General features: G+C 52.7%; 1 protein-coding gene across 1 annotated transcript; it reads right to left on the reverse strand.

Annotated features, from left to right (window-relative positions):
• Positions 1–593: 593 nt before the first annotated feature.
• POLR2A (RNA polymerase II subunit A) lies at positions 594–20,167 on the reverse strand. Its single transcript, XM_061177138.1, has 29 exons — positions 19,991–20,167; positions 14,472–14,604; positions 14,192–14,328; positions 13,925–14,098; positions 13,450–13,731; positions 12,967–13,128; positions 12,638–12,858; positions 11,902–12,034; positions 11,299–11,423; positions 11,008–11,218; positions 10,276–10,485; positions 10,025–10,193; positions 9,741–9,835; positions 9,392–9,595; positions 9,014–9,236; positions 8,384–8,567; positions 7,836–8,007; positions 7,637–7,742; positions 7,341–7,546; positions 5,785–6,009; positions 5,392–5,638; positions 4,995–5,095; positions 3,938–4,042; positions 3,662–3,844; positions 3,183–3,386; positions 2,809–2,995; positions 2,585–2,698; positions 2,285–2,434; positions 594–2,182 (listed from the first exon to the last, which is right to left on the reverse strand). The coding sequence occupies exons 1-29, from the start codon at positions 20,081–20,083 to the stop codon at positions 1,026–1,028; spliced, it is 5,913 nt and encodes a 1,970-aa protein (XP_061033121.1). The 5' UTR covers positions 20,084–20,167; the 3' UTR covers positions 594–1,025.
• Between the last annotated feature and the right edge of the window lie 377 nt (positions 20,168–20,544).

The raw sequence follows: 20,544 nt of genomic DNA on the forward strand, positions 1-20,544 counted from the left end.
TTGGTCAGGGAACTGAGACCCTGCAAGCCACATGGCCAAAATAAAATTAAAAAAAGGAACTAATGAAACAAAATATGAAATGGCCAACTGAAAATAGCAAATTATCACCAAGTTCTTTAACTTCAGCTTTAGAACATATCCTAGTAACCATAATCTTCTCATTGTTGGTTTGAGGCCAAAACAAAGACTGATTAGAAGTGACTTGAGAACAGGTAGGAAAAATACCCAAAGAAAACATGCCTCCTGGTGGTGGTGTTAAGGGCAATAATTTTTCTGCTTCTGTACTGCACCTTTCTGTACTTTTCTAAATTACACATTATGATAATCAGTAAAATCGGTTAAAAAGATGTTATGTCAATATTGCTTTAATGCAGGACAAGGCCTCTATCTATCTGTTTAACCACAAAGCCGGGACAGAGCAAAGCCTGGCACAAAGTAGGTGTTTGTTCGGTGAATGTACTGTCTGTGCTCATTTTCCTGCCCCTGCCCCATTAGCAGGGATCAGCTAAAACATGATAAAGGGAAGAGCAGCCCAGGCAGGGAGTAGGGGCCTGGATATTCTTGCCTTCTAATAAAGCACTCAACAGCCACACTTCTGGTCAAAATTAGTAAACTTTATTTCAACTTCAAAAAGTAACAAACAAAAGGCAGCTTTCGCTTTGTTCTTCCAGAGGATCAGATGTAACGACCCAGAGCAGGAATTACCCCAAAAAAGTTAAAATACCCTTTACCCCCCGAATCAAGCCATAGGCAAGGAGGATCCTGGATCTGGGGACAGGCCTCGGGTAGGTAGGGCAAGAAGGAGACCACCACTGCAGGCGAGTGGGTTCTGAGACAGCACAAGTGGAGAACAAGACAAAAGCCCCGGCAGAAATGGGACCAGAACCTCAACAGGGAACTTTGTCACAAGGAGCTATGTACAAGGGAGCTGGACCGGGGCCTGCACCCCACAGGGGAGGGGAGGACTGCGGAACACCCTGAAGCCGCCCTTCACCTAGCCGGGTGCCACTGCGCACTGCTCACCCTCAGTTCTCCTCATCACTGTCATCGGGACTGATGGCTGGGCTGGTGAGGCTATAGGTGGGGCTGGTGGGTGAGTAGCCAGGGGAGGTGGGCGAGTAGGTCGAGCCTTTGGGGGAAGTGGGTGAGTAGGTGGGGCTGGTGGGCGAGTACTTGGGGGAGGTGGGTGAGTAGGTGGGGCTAGTGGGTGAATACTTGGGGGAGGTTGGGGTGTAGACCGGAGAGGTTGGTGAGTAAGTAGGAGATGTCGGCGAGTATTTTGGAGTGGTGGGCGAGTAGGTGGGGCTGGTAGGAGAGTACTTGGGGGAGGTGGGCGAATATTTCGGGCTGGTAGGAGAGTACTTGGGAGAGGTCGGGGTGTACTCCGGTGAGCTGGGGCTGTAGGAAGGACTGGTTGGGGTGTACTTTGGCGAGGTCGGGCTGTAGCTGGGCGAGCTGGGGCTGTAGCTGGGTGAGCTCGGGGTATAGGTGGGAGACTGTGGTGTGTATCGTGGGCTCGAAGGGGAGTAGCTTGGTGACGTCGGGGAGTAGCTGGGTGAAGTCGGAGAGTAGCTTGGAGAGGTTGGGCTGTAGTTGGGGCTCGTTGGTGTGTAGTTGGGACTAGTAGGTGAGTAGCTGGGGGATGTTGGGCTATAGCTGGGTGACGTCGGGGTGTAATTGGGACTGGTTGGAGAATAGTTAGGGCTGGTGGGTGAGTAACTTGGGGAAGTTGGTGAGTAGCTTGGTGATGTCGGCGAATAGCTTGGAGATGTCGGCGAGTAGCTGGGTGAGGTGGGCGAGTAGCTGGGTGAAGTTGGCGAGTAACTGGGAGAGGTGGGTGAGTAGCTGGGAGAGGTTGGCGAGTAGCTAGGTGATGTGGGCGAGTAGCTTGGGGAAGTGGGCGAGTAGCTGGGCGAGGTGGGAGAGTAGCTGGGAGAGGTCGGGGAGTAGCTGGGAGAGGTCGGGGAGTAGCTGGGAGAGGTCGGGGAGTAGCTGGGCGAGGTCGGGGAGTAGCTGGGTGATGTGGGGCTGTAGTTGGGGCTGGTTGGAGAATAGGATGGAGACGTAGGGGAGTAGGAGGGTGAAGTGGGGGAGTAAGAGGGACTCTGGGGCGTGTAGCCCCCAGGGGAGCGGGGCTCGTAGGCAGGCGACGTTGGGGAGTAGCTGGGAGACATGGCACCCCCTGTGGGAGAGAAGCAGAAAGGCATTAAGTGATGGAGAGACTCACCCAGAAGGAAGATCAAGGAGGACATGAACTTGGCCTTGACAGACAAGGACAACTCACCTGGTGAGGGGATATACGGGCTTGAGGGGCCAGGGGAGCCCGGGGAACCCGGCGTGGGAGACCAGGCCGGGGAGTAACCAGGGCTGAAGCCACTGGCATCTGAAGCAGCACTGGGAGAGAAGCCTGCTGCCCCCGGGGTCATCCCGCTCCCTGCGAAGTGAGAGAAACGTTAGTTAAAACCAGAGCTGGAGCCCAACACACTCCCAGAGCCCCCAGCGTCTCCACATGGGGACGCCTCATGAGCCCAGCCCACCGCCCTCCGAATCACCCAGAGGGCTGCCTTCCCGGCTGGCCACTCACCAACACTGGGGGACCAGGCGCCGTAGGCTGGGGTTGCGCCCTGGTTCCAGGGTGTCATGGCTGGAGAAATTCCTCCCATGGGACTGGGGGCCGAGCCGAAGAACATGCCGGTGGCTGCAGAGAGGCACACAGTGACCCACAAGGAACAGCACCGCGACTGGCCGCCGCGCCCACACGCATCCTCCCCACCGCCCCACCTCCTCCTCGTAGCCCCTTGTACTCACGTCCGGCAGCCCCCAAGCCGGGGATGTTGGTGGGGATCTCCATGCCATACTTGCACTTCTCTGCATCGAGCAGGAGGTCAAAACAGCCAGTGCCGGCTGGAGCCAGCTGGCCCAGCATGATGTTCTCAGACACCCCCTTCATGGGGTCGCTCTCTCCATGTGCAGCTGCTTCCATAAGCACATCCACCTAAACCTCAGAAGAGGGGGCGTGCCGTCAGACCCCGCCCCACCATGTCCCACCACTGTTACAGCCACCCACCCAACAATGGAACCGCACCGAGGCCCATCACACACAGTGCAGGATGCCCTCTTCCCACAGCAATCCCTCCTCCCTGCTCACTCTCCTTCCACCCGCTCAGAACTTCTACCATTACCGTTTCCTCAAAGGAGCACTTCATGAGAGGTCCGGTATCCTGGCGGTTGACTCCGTGTCGGGTGATGGCCATCAAGTGGCCACGACAGGTCATGGTATCACACAGGAGAGCCAAGTGCCGGTAATTGACGTAGGAACCATCGAAGGAGATGACATGGTATAGCTCCCGCTCCAGGGCCTTCCGCACGGCTTCTATGCCCAGCACCTGGCATGGGGATTGGCGGGGGGCGGGGGAAGGGTCAAGACCAAGTAACTGCTCTCCTCCCGCTGCCGCCACCACCCAGATCCACAGAGGGACAGTCAGGAGTCAGTGAAGCCCAGACGCAAAAGTGGATTCAGGCATAAAACCACCTGACCAACCCCTCTCCTGAGGGGAGAACACAGACCGCAACCATTGCCCGAGACCTAGGGAGAAGGCCTTGAGCCAGAGGGACCCGGGAAGAAGGCTGAGCTCTGGGAAGAAGGCTCTGAGGGGCTCACCGTGAAGATCTCCACGATGTCGTTGGACGTGGTGCGCACAGGGTCCACGTCCTTCTCGCTCAGCACCCGCATGAGGCTCACGCCATCCGTCTCCAGGATCCACTCCTGCAAGGCCTTGAACTCCCCGTCCTCTGTGATGATGATCTTCTTCTTGTTGTCCGTCTGCGGCAAGTGCATGTACACCTGCAGGGGGACAGAGCGAGCTCAGGCTGGGTGGGTGGGGGTGGGGAGGGAGGGAAGCGGGGGTGGACGGGCTGCAGGGAGGGAACGGCTGACCTTGCTGATCTGCTCGATGCCCTGCAGGGTCATATCTGTCAGCATGTTGGACTCGATGCAGCGCAGGAAGACGTCGTCATCCATCTTGTCCACCACCTCTTCTTCCTGCAACAAGAGCGAGTCAGCCCTCCTAGGATCCTCTGGTCTCTCCCCGCCCTCACCCCAAACCACAGCCTGACCTGGAGAGCCAGGTGTGGCCCAGACCTGCCCTCTTCAGTTCCAGTGAGGTTACTTTCTATCGTGTTTTTACGATGGTATTTAAAAAAACCTCAGAAGAGGCAGCCACACTCCACCACCTTAACACGATTCCCACTCTGTGTGCGTGCTCCAAGGGCTGTAACAAAGCGCACAGCACCTCTGCTCTCGTCCTGGCACTCACCGAGCATTCGCCCGCCCACTAACGCCTTGACGTGTGATCTCTAATGGACGTGTATCCACACATTCTTATCTACTCTCTTCCAGTTCAATAGTAAGTTCTGAGTTATTATTATTAAGGTATCCACATCTGCTGAACAATTATTTAGGAGCCATGCCCAGGAGTGAAGTCACTGGTCAACATTTTCCTGGGTCTCGTTTCACCCGCTGTCACACCACTTTCCCTAGGACACAGCAATTCCTACTGTCTGACCTGCCCTCACACAGGAGCCGCAGGGAGGAGACAGCCAAGTGACTGGGCTATGGGACACCCCCAAATCAACACCGTCTGTTTTGGGGCTTTTTTTTTTTTTGGCTGCACCCCGCAGCTTGCTGGAGCTTAGTTCCGCGACCAGGGATTGAACCTGCGCCCTAGGCAGTGAAAGCGCGGAGTCCTAACCAGTGGACGGCCAGAGAATTCCCCAACACCGTCTGTTTTATCTATACGGCTACTACTCCACATTTCAAAGATCTTTTGCTGCTAAAAGTTTTGCAGATCGTTGCTACCCACCCTCCCCCCATCTCTACTTTAGGTGGTGTGACTGGCACTCAACACTGCTTTCATTTTAACATCTTTGGTCAGGAACCAGATTTAACGGTTTTCTATGTCTGACGTATAAATTTCTGCTTGGGTCCCATTTACCTCTTGCATCTTGTTTTCATCACTGTTCATGATGCGGATACGGAGCACCAGCTTCTCTGCATTATCATCGTTAAAGATGCAATTCAAGTCATCACCGAAACCTGGGAAAATGAGAACAACTGCAGCTGCAGGACTGCTTCTGCTCACGGCTCGTCCGCAGCTCTCCCCATATGGGCTCTCTTCCGGCTTTCCCCTCCTTCCCACAGAACCCTTCCAGAAAGAGGGAGGGGAAACGATGAGAAGGAAAAAGCAGTGCAGAGGGGACCTGGAGAAGAGGTGCCCTGGAGGAGCAGAGCCAGTGAGTGGAAGGTGGTGGGTGTGGGCGCCCTGTCTGCGACGAGAGCACGGGGACAGCACAGGGAGTGCGGGGAGCCCAGGCAGGACCTCCCAGCCTCACCAGCGTTGATCTTTTCGGCAATCTGCTCCATGGTCAGCTTCCGATCAGTCATGTGCTTCCGGTCCAGCTCCACCCGCAAAAGCCAGGGGGAGATTCGGGCCACATCAAAGTCAGGCATCTCGTAGTAGACATTCACCCACTCCTGATCCTCTGCCACCACCGTGCTCTGCGGGTTGGGGTCATAGTAGATGGCCGTGTTGGCAGTCACCTTCCTCAACGTTGTATGTTCCAGGCGGCACAGAATATCCTGGGGAAAAAAAGGGATTCGTGACAGGCATTTGGGTGGCTCCAAAGGCCTCTTCAAACCCACCTGCAGAGGGACTGCCAAACCCTTTACTTAAGGAAGGAGTCCCCTCCTCCTCCTGCCAGGTAGCCCGTTACCCTAAGCCGCACCTTGGCTCTCTCAGCATCTCGAGCAGACTGGCCCAGCAGGAAGACAGTAAGTGAGGGGGTCTTTGGCTTCTTGGAAATGTTGATGAGCTCCTTAAGTCGGGGCACACCCAGCGTCACATTCTTGGCGGACACACCAGCATAGTGGAAGGTGTTCAGGGTCATCTGGGTGGCAGGTTCTCCAAGGGACTGTGCAGCCAGAGCTCCCACCATTTCCCCGGGATGGGCCTGGGGAGTAAGAAGAGCTGGCCTCAGAAGAGCAAATCCCTCCCCACTGGTGAATGAGAGTGAGACACTGTCAGGGCTGGGCAGAGGTGTTTGGAAAAGGCAGAGACTTAAATAAATCAGGGTCTTATTTGATCATCCCCTTCCTCAGACGGCATTTCAATTTACACCCGCCATTTAGCCCCCGACGTGCTGCACACCCAGGAATAGGGGCTATGTCATCTAAACCCCACATTTCTAAAAGTACTGTGTGCTAAAGTTACAGGGTAAATATTCATTTGATAATAGTCTTCTAAGTGGGAAGCTCCCCAATGCATTATTTTAATTGAGATATAATCACATACCATAAAATTTAATCTTTTTTTTTAAAGATTTTTTTTAACATGGACCATTTTTAAAGTCTTTATTGAATTTGTTACAATATTGCTTTTATTTTACATTTTGGTTTTTTGGCCACAAGGCATATAGGATCTTAGCTCCCTGACCAGGGATCAAACCCACACCCCCTGCAGTGGAAGTGCGAAGCCTTAACCACTGGACCACCACGGAAGTCCCCAAAATTTAATCTTTTAATTGGAATCATATAGTATGTAGCCTTTTCAGACTGACTTCTTTACTTAGTAATACTATTTAAAGTTGATCATTGTCTTTTTGTGGCTTGACAGCTCATTACTTTTTACCACAGCATAATATTCCCTTATCTTGTTCATCCTTCATCAACGGATGAACATTTAGGTTGTTTCCACTGCTGGGCTATTATGAATAATACTGCTCCGAACATCTGTGTATGGGTTTTTGTGTGGACGTGTGCTTCCAATTCTCTTGGACATATTCCTAGGAGTGAAATTGCTGGGTCATATGGTAACTCTATGTTTAAACTTTTGAGAAACTGCCAGACTGTTTTCCAAAGCAGTTGCAACATTCCCACCAGCAGGGTATGAGAGCTCCAATTTCTCTATATCCTCGCCAACACTTGTTTATTTTTTCTTTTAGTCATCCTAGGGAGCATGAAGTGGTATCTCATGGTGGTTTTGAACTACATTTCCCTGACGGCTACTGATATTGAGCATCTTTTCATGTGTTTGCCTCTTCAAGGTTCACTTTTTGTCTCTGCAACATGGGACTAACAGCCCCTCCCCTACTAGGGTCTTCTTAAGACTGCTAAGGAATAAAAGTATAAAGCCTCCAACACAGGACTTGGTTCACAGCAGTGTCTCAGTGAATGAGATCTATTATTATGCAATCATGGGCAGAGGTGGGCTGTTCTCAGAGCCCAGAGAAATCAATAGATCAGAGGAGAGAACCAAGGCTGGGGTGAGCAGTACAACACTCACAATGGCTTGGTTGAACTTGGACTCGATCTCTCCGAGCAGCCAGTCGAAGGCCTCTCCACTGAGCCGAAACTCCTCGGCCATGCGGCGGGAGCACAGCGTGGACCGCAGGTGGATGTTGAAGAGCAGGGTGGCGTTCTCCTGGGCCTGCCGGCTCAGTGGGTCGTCCCCATTCACAATCACCAGCTTCTTGCTCAGCTCCTTGACACCTAAGGGCCAAACGGGGGATGAAGAGGTTGTAGACCAGGACGCTGCTAGCAGAGCTTGCCTGGCCTGGTGGTCCTGAGGCAGGTACTCACCCTCTACCACCTTGATGGGGTGCAGGTCAGAGGGGAGGCGAGGGTTGATGTGGAAGATCTTCTGAGCGTTCCAGATCATGCGCAGCAGGTTACAGGGGAGGACAACCTGAGGCAGGAGGGAAGGAGGCAGGACCCCAAGTCAGGGACAGCCATGCAGGGCCAGCACTTCTCCAGCCCAGCCCTTCCCGCCCACACGCACCTTGCTGTCACCAGTTGGGAAGATGACCCTGAGCACCTCCCGGTCCTCACGCATCCGCTCAAATTCTCGCTCCAGCTCGTTCTGAATGTGTGCGTTGCTCAGCACGTCCTTCACCACGTCCTCCTGCAGGGTGCGCCGCAGGGCCCTCTCATTGGTATAATCAAAGCGGAACCTGCAGGTGACAGGGGTGGAGTCAAGGGGCAGGAGGGCCCTGATCAAGGAACAGTGTGAGGCTCCTGAGGTCTGCAGCCCACAGGAACAGGGCTGTGAAGAATCCTGGGCGGGGAAACATAAGATCCAGACCCAAGGATGTCCAATGGGACTTGAGCTTATGCCCACCCCTCTGTACAAAGTGGGGACGGGTCTCAACTCTGGTCTCCATCCGTCCTCTCCCATCTTGCAGCTGCTGCCAGATGGGTGGGGAAGGGGCGGTATAAGGTCCACTGCAAGACACGGTCCAGGTGATCTCACCGTGTGGGGGGGAGGAGAACCCCTACAACTCTGGCCCTGAGCAAGGGGCAAGAACCACCCGCCTGCCGCCTCCTCACTTCTTCTCGAAAGCCTTGTTGGAAGGCTTGAGGGTAGCCAGGTTCTGGAACTCAACGCTCTCGCCCGCCAGGCCGTCTTCGCCATAGCGCAGCTGTACCACCTGATTGATGGAGTTCCGCACGGTGGCATCATACTTCACCATCACCGACTCCATGGATTTGATCAGCCGCCGCTGGATGTATCCTGAGGGGGAGGGAATCAACTGAGGGACCCAGAGCAAGAAGAGGAGCCTCCCTATCTCAGGACAAGACCTGCTGGCCACTCTGGTCCTCAGGAGAGCCAGCTAGTAGCCTATCATCCCCAAGCCCTCTCAGTGAAAGCCATGCCCACCACCAGATGGACCCAGGGCCCAGTAGAGACCCTTAGGAAACACCGTCCATGTGATAGGTCAGGAGCAGAGACCCTGAGGCTCTAGCCCTGCGTCATGGAATGCTGCACAGCAACCAGAACAAGAGTGTTTGCCTAACTCTTGACCTTTAGTCTCTATTCTTTCCACAAAGGTCAAAATTACTTCTCTGGAGATAGAAGACTTTAGCCTGAGAACCCCGCTCAAACTCCCCAGGGGCTTCTCTGCCTGGGGTCCTCTCTGGGACCAGCCCGTGGAAGGGCCCTGGATCCGAAGTCCTCACCAGTCTCAGCAGTCTTGACAGCTGTGTCGATGAGCCCCTCACGACCCCCCATGGCATGGAAGAAGAACTCGGTGGGCGTGAGGCCGGCCAGGTAGGAGTTCTCCACAAAGCCACGGCTCTCAGGCCCATAGTCATCTTTGATGAAGTGAGGCAGAGTCCGGTGCTTGAACCCAAACGGGATCCGCTTGCCCTCCACGTTCTGCTGCCCGACGACAGCAATGACCTGGGGAACAGAAAAGGTGGGCTGCATCCAACTCCCTCTGCCTTGAGAATAAGAGTTCCCCATACTTTTCCCCCAACTCCCCCAGCAGCACACCCCTTCCCTCCTCCTCCCCACCTTCAGTGTGGCCCCAGTTCTGGAAAGACAAGGCTCCCCACCTGGGAGATGTTGATCTTGGAACCTTTAGCCCCAGACACAACCATTGACTTAAAGTTGTTGTATTCAGACAGGGATTTCTGGGCAGAGGAGCCAGTCTTGTCTCGGGCATCGTTGAGAATGCGGTTCACCTGGTTCTCAAAGGTCTGCCGCAGAGTGTTCCCCGGGGTGGGCTCCAGCTCGTTGTTATGTGCCTTCTCGATGACCTGGGTGCACAGGAGGAGGCTGAGTTCTCAGGGAGACGTCAACCTCTTCTGGTCCCCGTCTCTCTAATCCCAATGTCCCCTTCACTCCTCAGTTCAAAGCCACGGAGAGCCTCTTACTCAGTCTTTGCGCAGCCTTTCCTCTTACCTCTATTACATCCTGCTTGGCCTTCTTAATAGTGTTCTGAATGTCTTGGTAAGTCTTAGAATCAGCAATGGAGTCCCCAATGCCAATGGTATGACCTAGAAATAAAAAGAGGCATCAGCAGCACCTTCTTTGGACTCCCAAGAAACATGGGATGGAATCACAGCCAAGAGAGTAGATGGAGGGACACCAAATCCAAGGAGGGGAAGAGAAAGGGATGGAAAAAGAGCAGTAAGAAGCGAGACGGACAGGATTTATAGAGGACTCGGTAGAGCTCCTAGGCTTACCCTCAATGAGGAGCCAGTTGTTAATGACAGTCTGAATGTTGGAGTAGAAGAGGCGGGTGATGTCATGACCCATCTCTAGGTAAGAGATGTGGACCAGGGAGCCAGCTGATGTGCCCAAAGACTTCTTACACAGGATGCCCATGATCAGCTCCCCGTTCTCCACCACCACCTGCAGAGAGCACCATTCACAGCCCCTGCTGTGGCTTCCATGTCCAAAGCCCTTCCCCACACATCCAGAAGCCAGGCCCTACCTTGGTGTCCCCAGGAGAGATGTGCTTGTAAGGGCCACTATCCTCATCGTCGGGATGGGTGCTGTGGGTGCGGATACAGTTGATGTGGCCGGGTATGATGAGGGAGAAGATCTGCTTCCCTGTCCACAGGGGCCGGGGCTTCAGGATGGCTGGCTGTGGGACCTTGCCGTCCCACGTGGACAGGAACATCAGGAGGTTCATCACCTCCCCCTGGAGAAAAAGAGCAGGAAAGACAAGAAGTCAGAACTGGAGGTCTCACCTCTTGGGAATGTCAGGGGAGGCCTCGCTGCCCAAAGGGGAAAGCCAGACTGTGAAGGCAAAGAGATGGCAAGAAAAGTGTTTTCCAAACTTTTACTAAAAACTTAATTGTGATAGTGAGACTTTGGGATTGTTTTTTCTTTAAACAATAAGTACAAATTACTTGTAATAATTAAGAAATAAAGAGAAAGTAAAAAAGAAATAAACAGATTTCAACAAAGTTTTATTTCTCTCTTCGCCTTTACTTTCCAGATGATACCTAAAATTACATGACATTTTAAGGAATTAAATGGGGAGCTAAAGCCAAACACCATTTTTGGCCTCGATCTTTGCTCACTCCCTTTCCTTCTGCTATCTCACATACAGGTCAGCGCAGAGCAAGTCAGGGCATAAGTCACTGCTCCTCCCCCCATCCTTGCTGTGCTGGGCCCCTGCCCACCCAGGCCAGGTTTCCCCGAGCCAGGGACCACACACCCGCTCCAGGAAAACATCCCTCTTGGTGAATTTGCGCACTGCGGTCAGCGTGTCCTGCACAATGCCCATAACTGGGCGATTGCTCTGGGGGGTGACAATCATGCGTGGCACCATGGCGAGCTCCTGGATCTCAGCCCGCGTCTCCAGGGACTGTGGCAGGTGCAAGTTCATCTCATCCCCATCAAAATCGGCATTGTATGGAGTTGTCACACTGTAGTCAAAGAGGGAAGTGAGTTGGAAAGATGCCGCAGTGAGACCCAGGGAGCACCCCAGCCCAGCCGGCGGACTGACCTAAGATTCAAGCGAAAAGTAGACCAGGGCAGGATGCGAACCCGATGTCCCATCATGGACATTTTGTGCAAAGTTGGCTGCCGGTTGAAGATAACAATGTCCCCGTCGCACATGTGCCGTTCCACCTGAGGAGGTGAGGTGTGGGAAAAACCTCAGTGAAGGAGGTATGCTAAGAATGAAGTGATAGGGGACCTAAGATGCTTTGAAACAGTGTGGTGTTATTTCACTTGAAACGCTTATCAACCACCAGCTTTGGGCCAGGCCCTGGGCTAGATTCCAGGCTATCAGAGAAAACAAAGACGTAGTCCCCAGACCTCAGGCAACTCAGCTGGGAAAGAAAACCGCTCGAGACTCTGAACGTGAAGCCTTCTACTCTGCTCCCCCCGGGCCTCTTTCTGCCCCGTGTCCCTCTTGCTGCCCATGGGCTTACGTGACCCCCACCTTGAATGCCAAGGGCTGGCAGCTACAAGCTTGCCTAGGACAGCAGAAGTCTTTTAAGCCTGAATTCTAATGAACAGGACAGCCTCAGACGGCCCACTCCAGCTGGCCCCCAGTCCAGAAAGCTTCCTGCTCAGGTAAGAGAGGCCCTGGCCTATTACATGCCTTATAGCCAGTCTGCAGGTGAAGGTCACTGGGCTTGGGGTGGAAACGCAGGTCAATGCGATCACCGTTGTCCCGGATGATGTACTTGGCCCCTGGGTACTGGCTGTTCCCCCTGCGCACTAGTTCCTGAAGTCTAGGAAGGAAAGGGATGCAATGAACAAAATGCTTCCCAAAAAGCCCTTGTTGCCACCCTCACCCCAAAGCCCCAAGTGGGAACCCAAACTTCTAAACTTCGACACTTGGGACTTCCCTGGTGGTGCAGTGGTTAAGAATCCGCCTGCCAATGCAGGGCACACGGGTTCGATCCCTGGTCTGGGAAGATCCCACATGCCGCGGAGCAACTAGGCCCATGCGCCACAACTACTGAGCCCGTGTGCCCTAGAGCCCGTGTGCCACAACTACTGAAGCCCGCGTGCTCTAGGGCCCGCGTGCTGCAACTACTGAGCCCGCATGCTGCAACTAGAGAAAGCCCACACACCCAGAGCCTGTGTTCCCGCAACAAGAGAAGCCACCGCAATGAGAAGCCCGCGCACCGCAACAAAGAGAAGTCCCCACTCGCCGCAACTAGAGAAAGCCCACACGCAGCAACGAAGACCCAACGCAGCCAAAAATAAATTTTAAAAAAACAATGATAATAATAATAACAATAAACTTCAACACTCTCTCCTTCTTGCTCCGAGCCCATTCCCCCCACCCTCCCCGACCCCTCCAGGCAGGGCTTCTGAACTGAGCACACCTGTCAATGTTGAAGGGGGTGACGATCTCCGCAAAGGTCATGTTGGCGGCAATGGAGCGAGGCACGCCAACCTGGTCAATGGAGAGGTTGGGGTCGGGGGTGATGACAGTGCGGGCCGAGAAGTCCACCCGCTTGCCCATCAGGTTCCCGCGCACACGGCCTTCCTTGCCCTTCAACCGCTGCTTCAGGGACTTGAGGGGACGCCCAGACTTCTGCATGGCCTGTGAGGAAACGCAGGGTGGGGGGCACCCCAGCAGTCAGCACTGGCCCCCACCCGGGCCCCCTCCCCTTTCCTCCAGGCGCAGGGCACAGGGAGCCTGTCCACTCACACGAGGCAAGCCAGGCAGCTCGTTGTCCACCATGGTGGCCACGTGAAACTGGAGGAGCTTCACGTCCTCAGCGATGACGTGGGCGGCCGCGCCATTCTGCTCGTTGCGCCGAAGCTGATTGTTGATCTTCACGATGTCGGCCAGTTTGTGTGTCAGGTCATCCTGAGGCAGGAAGTCAGAACCATCACAATCCAGCCAACCCTGAGCGCTCGGCCTGCACGTGCCAGCACGCGGTGCCTCTCACCCTCCCTTCACACCACCCCGGGCGGCAGCTCTGGGCTCTCGGTTCACAGATCCAGAAGCACCTTTGTGAGCTCTAAGCTCCTTAAGGGGCTCACGAAAGCTCACGCAGCCAGCAAGTGGCAGGTATCTTCAGGCCCAGGGGACCTGTCCGTCACCCTCGCACGCCTTCGCCCCCAACACCGGCCTCCCTCCACGCAGACACCTGGCCTAGCTGCGCGGCAGGGCCCTGAAGGCACTGACCTGGTTGCGGGCAGAGCCCTGCATCACAACGGCGGGCCGCACAGAGAGCGGGGGCACGGGCAGCACAGTGACAATCATCCACTCGGGCCGGGCGTAGCGAGGCTCCATGCCCAGGACGAAGCACTCCTCATCTGAGATGCGTTTGAAGATCTCGTGCACCCGCTCAGGACTCAGCAGGATCTTCTTCTCCTGAGAGTCCTCGTTGACGTGCTTCCACTCTGCATACAGCTCCAGGCCGGAGCGCCGGATCCTGGGCTGGTACCGCCCACAGCCGCCGTGGCCCTTCCAAGGAGACAGAGGGGCCATCAGAGCCCAGAGGTCGGGCCTTCTCCCCCAACACCTGGCCGGGCCAGGCCTTCCCGCTCTTCTGTGACCTTCGGGCTCCTGCTGCTTCCACCGCCTCCCCATCTTCCTCCCTCCGGGCCTCTGGGACCAGCCTTCAGCCCCTCCCAAGAGTCTGGGCAGCCCCGGCTACCTTTTCTTTGGTCAAATCCTCATCGCCCTCAGGCTGCTCCACTCCGAACTTGTTGTCCATCTCCTCCCCGCCCTCGCAGATGTTTTTGCCCTTGCAGAGGTCATAGACGTGTGTGAGCCGCTTCTTGGGCTGCCCCTTGGACTTAGCCAAAATGTCCTTGATCTTCGGGTTGTTCTGGGGACAGAGCAGAGCGGGGTCCGTTGGGGCTGCTCCCCTGCCCACCCCCAAGCAACCCCGCCCCCAGGCCAGAGCCCATCTCCCACTCACAGAGTCCACAAGCAACTTGGAGCAGAAGAAGCAGACGCAGCGCAAAACTTTCATTGTCTTGACCAGGAAGCCGACATGGAACACAGGTTTGGCCAGCTCAATGTGGCCAAAGTGGCCAGGACACTCTGTCATGTTTCCTGTGGGGACACACATACAACACTTTCCTCCCAGCACTCACCTCAGAGACCAGGTCTCCAGGTGTCCACCCCCAGTCCTGGCTTTCTGTAAGGACAAGCCTCTCCCTCCCTCTAGGGTCCTGTGCTGGCCCCCCAGCGCTCACCTGCACAGGTTTGGCAGCGGCCAGTCCTCTCAATCACCCCCTGCCTCGGATCCATCAGTCCCCCAAGCTTGGGGCGGCCTCCCTCGGTGGTCTCTGGGTATTTGATGCCGCCCTCTGTCACAGACATTCGTTTCTGCAGACAAGAAAGGCCAATAACAACTAAATAGGATTCCTAGTTTCCAGACTTCGTGGCTGGGGAGCTCTGTACTAAGGCCTTAAAGAACCCCAAACTACTTACAGAAGAACTAAGCAGGTTTAGCCTGAAGCGAGGGAAATGGGGGTCAGCGTATGTGATATTTGACTGTGGAAATGCCAAAGTCAAATATCGCAAATCAAAAGCTCGTTCCAGTCACTGTCTGAGTGGGGGGGGCGCTCACACTAGTGTGTGGTCAACTCTGGGCTCCGTACAAGTCACCTACCTCTAGGACTTGAACCCTGGATATCCTACTGGGTTGAATTCTAGGTCACTGTCATCTACAGAATTTAACAGCAAAAGAAATAAAAGTTGTTTCAAGAGGAAAAAATTCAATGCCTTGTTTCTTTCCCAAAGCTGAAATCAAGGCCAGAACCTCCCTGTAAGGCACCCCCATCATGACAGCCCAGGTGTTCTGCCCAAGACATGCTCCTAAAGTTAGGCACTCTTTGCCCCCATCCTTGTCACCTCCTCCTTCTCAAGGGCCTGGGTCAACCTGAACCCTTCCATGTTCAGATATTTTAGGATAGAACAGGAGAGGGGGTCGCTAGAGCAGAGGTTGTTGAAAATTATCTGGAGCAGAAGTGAACCCTGGAGCCTCAAGAGATGGAGGCAGAGCCAAGGCCGGAATCCTGGGAGAGGCGGAGCCAGGACTCAGTGGGACCAATTCAGTGAAGGAAAGGGAGGGAAGGACGGGCTCAGAAGTAGGTACAACTTGGAGAAGAGATTTCTGCTCTGAGCTAAAGGCTGTTCAAGGAAACCTTTGGCATCTTTTCACACGCTGAAAACCAAGAACTTTAAAATTAGTTAAGCTTTGGTCTGCTAAACTTCCAGAGGGAAGACCTCAGAAGAATTTAATAAAAGCTTCTATCTTAGTGTCAACTTCATGCCAGGTACCAAATGTACCTAATGTATCTTGTTTCTCTTACCCTAACCACTAACCTTCTAGGAGTGAATTCCTATCTCTTAGACATGAGAAACCTGAGGCTGTGTAAAGTGACTGCCCAAGACCTCAATCTCAAGGAGCCTGCAGAAGTCAAACCCACCCCCCTGCGATCCCAAACATACGCTCATCCCATTCTACTATACTGCAGCAGAAACAATTACTTAAACTCTAGAATTTGAAGCAGCACTATTTACAATAGCCAAGACATGGAAGCAACCTAAATGCCCATCGACAAATGAATGGATAAAGAAGACGTGGTACATATATACAACAGAATACCACTCAGCCATAAAATAGAGCGAAATAATGCCATTTGCAGCAACATGGATGGACCTAGAGATTATCATGCTAAGTGAAGTCAGACAAAGACAAATATCATATAACATCACTTACATGTGGAATCTAAAACATGATACAAATGAACTTATTTACAAAACAGAAACAGACTCACAGACATAGAAAACAAACTCATGGCTACCAAAGGGGTAATGGGTGCCTTGGTCTGCTCCTTAAACACTGCCACTCCCCAAGGTTTTAGCTCATCCACACTTCTCATCACACCCAAATGTTATGCCATGATTCTCACTATTTACTCACAACAAATCTCTACCCTCCAGGCCTCACCTTTCTTCTGGACTTCGGATTAACATACTGAACCACCTACTGAACCCCCTGTAGATATCCTCCTGATAAATCAAATCCAACATGTCTAAAAGCAAACTCCCTTCTCCACAAAAATCTCTCCTTTTCTTTTAGTCCCCATCTAAGGTAGTGGAACTCAAGTCAGAAACCAACACTTACCCTTCCTTACCCACAGTCATAAAGCAGTTGAACAAGCATGGCCTGGAGTCAGAGACCTCTAATTTGCAATTCTAGCTCTATCACTTATCATCTATATAACCATTAAGGATTTAATTAACCTGCTTAAACCCAGGATGGAATAGGTGTTCAATATATGACAGCTGTTATTATCCAATCATTCACCAAGTACAGGTTATTTTTACCTCCTGAACAAACAGTTCTTGAATCTTGCCCCTCTTCTCCATCCCTACGCTCACTGCCCTAGCTCAGGCCTGTCCTTTGTGGTATGTATCCAAGCGTTCCATGGGTCACCAGCCCTTCTCTCCTACCCATCCATACTATGATCAGGGTGCTCTTTCTAATTTGGACATCTTCATGCCCTCTTGTTCTCAGAATGATATCCAAATTCAGCAGGACGGCTTACAAAGAGTTTTATGATGTTTCCACCTTCCTTTCTTCCTCCACATCAGTAGCTGAGTCCCCAGCAGCCCCCCTATCACCCAGCATATGTGCTCCACTACTTGGGGTCTTTGTACATGGGGTCTTTGTATCTCTGCTTGGGATGCCCTCCCCACAAGACAAACTGCTATCTGAAGACTCAGCTCAGGCACTGCTTCTTCCAAGAAGCCTTTCCACAGCCTCGCTAGCCAGACTGGTGAGCCCCACTCTGTGCTTCCATAATCCCTCCATCACTGCAAATCTCATAATGCAATGCAATGATCCACTGGGGTTTGTCTTCCCCATAGATTATAAGCATCTCTCAGGCAGGTAGCATTCCTCTATCACCCTGGACCCGATGGCTCTCAATAATTGTTTGCTAAACTGAACTAAACTGCCTTAGGACCCTCCATTGCAGGGAAGTGCCCTCGAAGAACTTGAAAAAAAGAAAAAAAAGAACTTGAAAAGAGACAGAAGGTTGTTCGCTTACAGTCAAACCAATAATCCTCTCATAATGGACCTAATTAATCACTGCTGGGTGGAAACCAAAATGGTCTACAGGTGCAAGGCTAAGAGGTTCTGAACATCCACCACGCTCGTCAAGATGACCTGATGAAAGGGAGACAGGCCTGTGGTGACTAAATTCACAAAGCTGGAACCCCATCAGCTGCATCGTGTCTGATGAGAAACACAAAGAGGGGGTTTGCTCACCGTGAATGAAACACAGAAGGGCAGGAGCAGACCTGAATCTGGCTGCCAGAAGAGTCACTAGAGAGAGGCCTAAGGAAAATAACACTCAAAGCTTCTCACCTCCCGCTGCTCCAAGTCCGTGCTCACCAAGCCAGCCACCTTCTAAGGACTCCCTCTGCTTCTGGGCATTGAGACTGGACCAGGGGCTGTCCTGGAATGTTCTGGACTAACCCTCTACCATAATTTAGATTTTGAATTATACACAAACTACTTTAGCCCCCAATCCTTCATCCAAACACTGGTTCTCACTGCCCACGTGATAACAGGTTAGACAGCCGAGGTCCCCCGTCCTCAACATTTATGCTCCAACCACAAGAGATTCCTCAAAATTCCTTTTCTTCCCATGCGCGCCTTTCCAGCAAACTTCTATTCATTTTTAAGACCCAGTTCAAATGTCACCTCTTTATAAAGTATTCTCTAACTCTTCTTGGCCTTATCCACACCCCAGCACCACTCTTATCTCTTGGTCTACACTGATTTTTGCCCAGTATTTAGCAACTGCTAAAAACCCAGCTTCACAAAGATATGACGTCATCAGAAGGGATCTGGCGCCACCTAATGCTGAAAGGGAACTGCCCAACCTAGTAGTTCCCAGGGCATCAGGCAAACGCAGCTGTGCTTCCGCGCTTCTCTTAAAAATTTAAAATCTCTCACTGGGCCCCTGTGAGTTTGCTGCGGTGTCTCAGCAGTTTGGGAACGGGGGATCAGGGGGTTTAACCTACTGGGAAGGTCTTGTTCTATTGTAATAAACCCTGAGTTATTCAATAGAATCCTTACTAATAAATAATTAGGTGATTTATAATTTCACACAATGTTGAAATAAAAATCCTTCTACATGTATCTTTATGTACCTGTACAATTATTTCGTTCACTCATTTATTCAAGTAACTTTTATTACATGTCTATTATGTGCCAGGCACTATTTGAGATGCTGAAGAAAGAAGTGAATACAAAGTCACTCATGAAATTTACATTCCACTGAGGAAACAAGAAAGAGAAAAACTAATCCTTTCAGGTACTGACCAGCTATGAAGTAAAATCAAGTCAAGACTTGGGGTTAGAGAAGGTTAAGGGTTTCTGTCCCTGGTATCAGCCCCCAAAAGCCTTCTGCATTTTTCAAGTGTTTTACAGTTTTGTTTTTTAGATTTCAACCTCAACCCCATCTGGAATTTATTCGGTGTGGTCTGAGTTCAGGAGGTTCTAACTCCTGACACAACTTTTCTACAGCTGAGCCTCCTCCTCTAGCAAACTTGTCTCCATCCACAAACAGAGCCATTCAATTCCATTCTCTCCAGCCCACTGGCTTCCTCCAGTTTGCTCCACAAAGGCGTCCAAAGGGCCAACAGCTCTCCCTCCTCCCTGATCTTTCCTGCTTCCATTCTTAGTTCTCCTCCCCAGTCAGTTCTTCACAGGACCATCAAAGTAGTAATTTTTTTTAAAATGTAAACTTGATATCACTCTCCTGCTTATAATTCTCCAATGACTTCCTACTGAAAATAGAATGAAATCCAGATTCCTTACCATGATCTATAATATCCCACCTGGACTGCCCCACCTCATGCTTCCCCAAGAATGTTTTAATACTCTCCTTCTCACCCACTACACCCCAGCCACCCTGGCCACCTTTCAGCCCCCGAGGCACACCAAGTTATTCCCTCCTTCAGGCACTTTGCACTTGCTCTTTCCTCTGCCTGAAAAGCTACTGACCTAGAATCTATGGCCTAGGAGACTGGCTGCTTCTCATCATTCGAGTAATGTCACCTCCTCAAACAGGCCTTCCCATACCCTGACACCACCCCATCTAAAGCAGCCTCACCTCGGTCACTCTCCATCGCATAACACCGTTTCACTTTATGCAAGGCACTTGCCCTTAACAGAATTATCTTGTTCATTCATTTATTCGTGTTTATTGTCTGTCTCCCCTGCCCCTTCCCAAAGAAAGTGCTCTAGAAGGCAGGGTCTTTGTCTTGTTCAGCTCTGCATCCTCACCGTCTGTCACGTCTATCACGTAGCAGGTGCTCAATTAATAATTGTAGAGGGGGAGGGAAAAAAAATCTGGAGCTCGGCTTCTCACCCAAAGGATGGGTGTGATATCTTTTAACGTCGGTAACTGCGATGTGGAGCCAATCAACCTTCTCGCCCTCCTTCTCACCCTCCAGCCCCTCCTGCGGCCCGGCCCCTAGCTCGGACACAGCGCTAAGCTTGCTGACCCCCTATGAAAATTTAATTCTCGTTGGCCGCGAGGCTGGACTCTGCACTGCCTTGGCGCCGCTGACCCATCCTCCCCGTCTGCCTTCCTTGGGCAGGGAAATGCGCCAAGTTTCCGCGGCGGCCGTCAAGCCCCGCCCGCCACGCGGGCGGGAGGAGGAGTGAGAGGGCAGAGCCGCTTACCAGTTCATCCGGACTGAGGACTCCGAACTGCACTCTCTTGATGGTGCGCAGCGGGCATGCGCTGTCCCCGGAGGGGGGGCCACCCCCATGCATCGCGGAGGCAGGCGCGCTGCGCAGGCGCAAACCTCACTACAAAAAGCCTGCGCCGCCTGCACCTAGGTGCTCAGACCCTGCCGGGGCGGCCGCCGGGAAGGACCTCCCCGAGTTGGGAGGAAAAAGCCGGAGGAGGAAAAGGTGGGGGAGGGAAGGAGGCGGGGAAACGAAAAGGGGCGAAAGGAGCTCTCCTCCGCCTTTCCGGAGATTTTTCGTCTCCCAAAAAGAAAATAAAAAGAGGAAGGGAAAGGAAAAGGTTCTGGGGGAGGAAGAAGAAAAAGGGTAACGAATAAATAAGTAACCGGGCTCCAGAACGGCAGAGGTTACGGCAGTTTGTCTCTCCCCCTTCCGGGAGCCGCCTTCTTCTCCAACCGTCCCGGCCGCGCTCTCGGCGCTTCTGAGGAGAGAACTGGCCGGATGACGCCCTTTATAGATTCGCCCTGGCATTCCTCCGCCCCTTC

This window comes from Eubalaena glacialis, chromosome 19 (assembly GCF_028564815.1).
Source record: "Eubalaena glacialis isolate mEubGla1 chromosome 19, mEubGla1.1.hap2.+ XY, whole genome shotgun sequence".
Classification (NCBI taxonomy): Eukaryota; Metazoa; Chordata; class Mammalia; order Artiodactyla; family Balaenidae; genus Eubalaena; species Eubalaena glacialis.

Excerpts from the sequence above, each read along its gene's own strand:
- POLR2A (XM_061177138.1), bottom strand. The coding sequence starts at position 20,083 with ATGCATGGGGGTGGCCCCCCCTCCGGGGACAGCGCATGCCCGCTGCGC. Across the intron at positions 9,237-9,391 it reads CCAAGATCAACATCTCCCAG|GTCATTGCTGTCGTCGGGCA; the intron begins GTGGGGAGCCTT and ends TCTGTTCCCCAG. Across the intron at positions 8,568-9,013 it reads TGTCAAGACTGCTGAGACTG|GATACATCCAGCGGCGGCTG; the intron begins GTGAGGACTTCG and ends CCTCCCCCTCAG.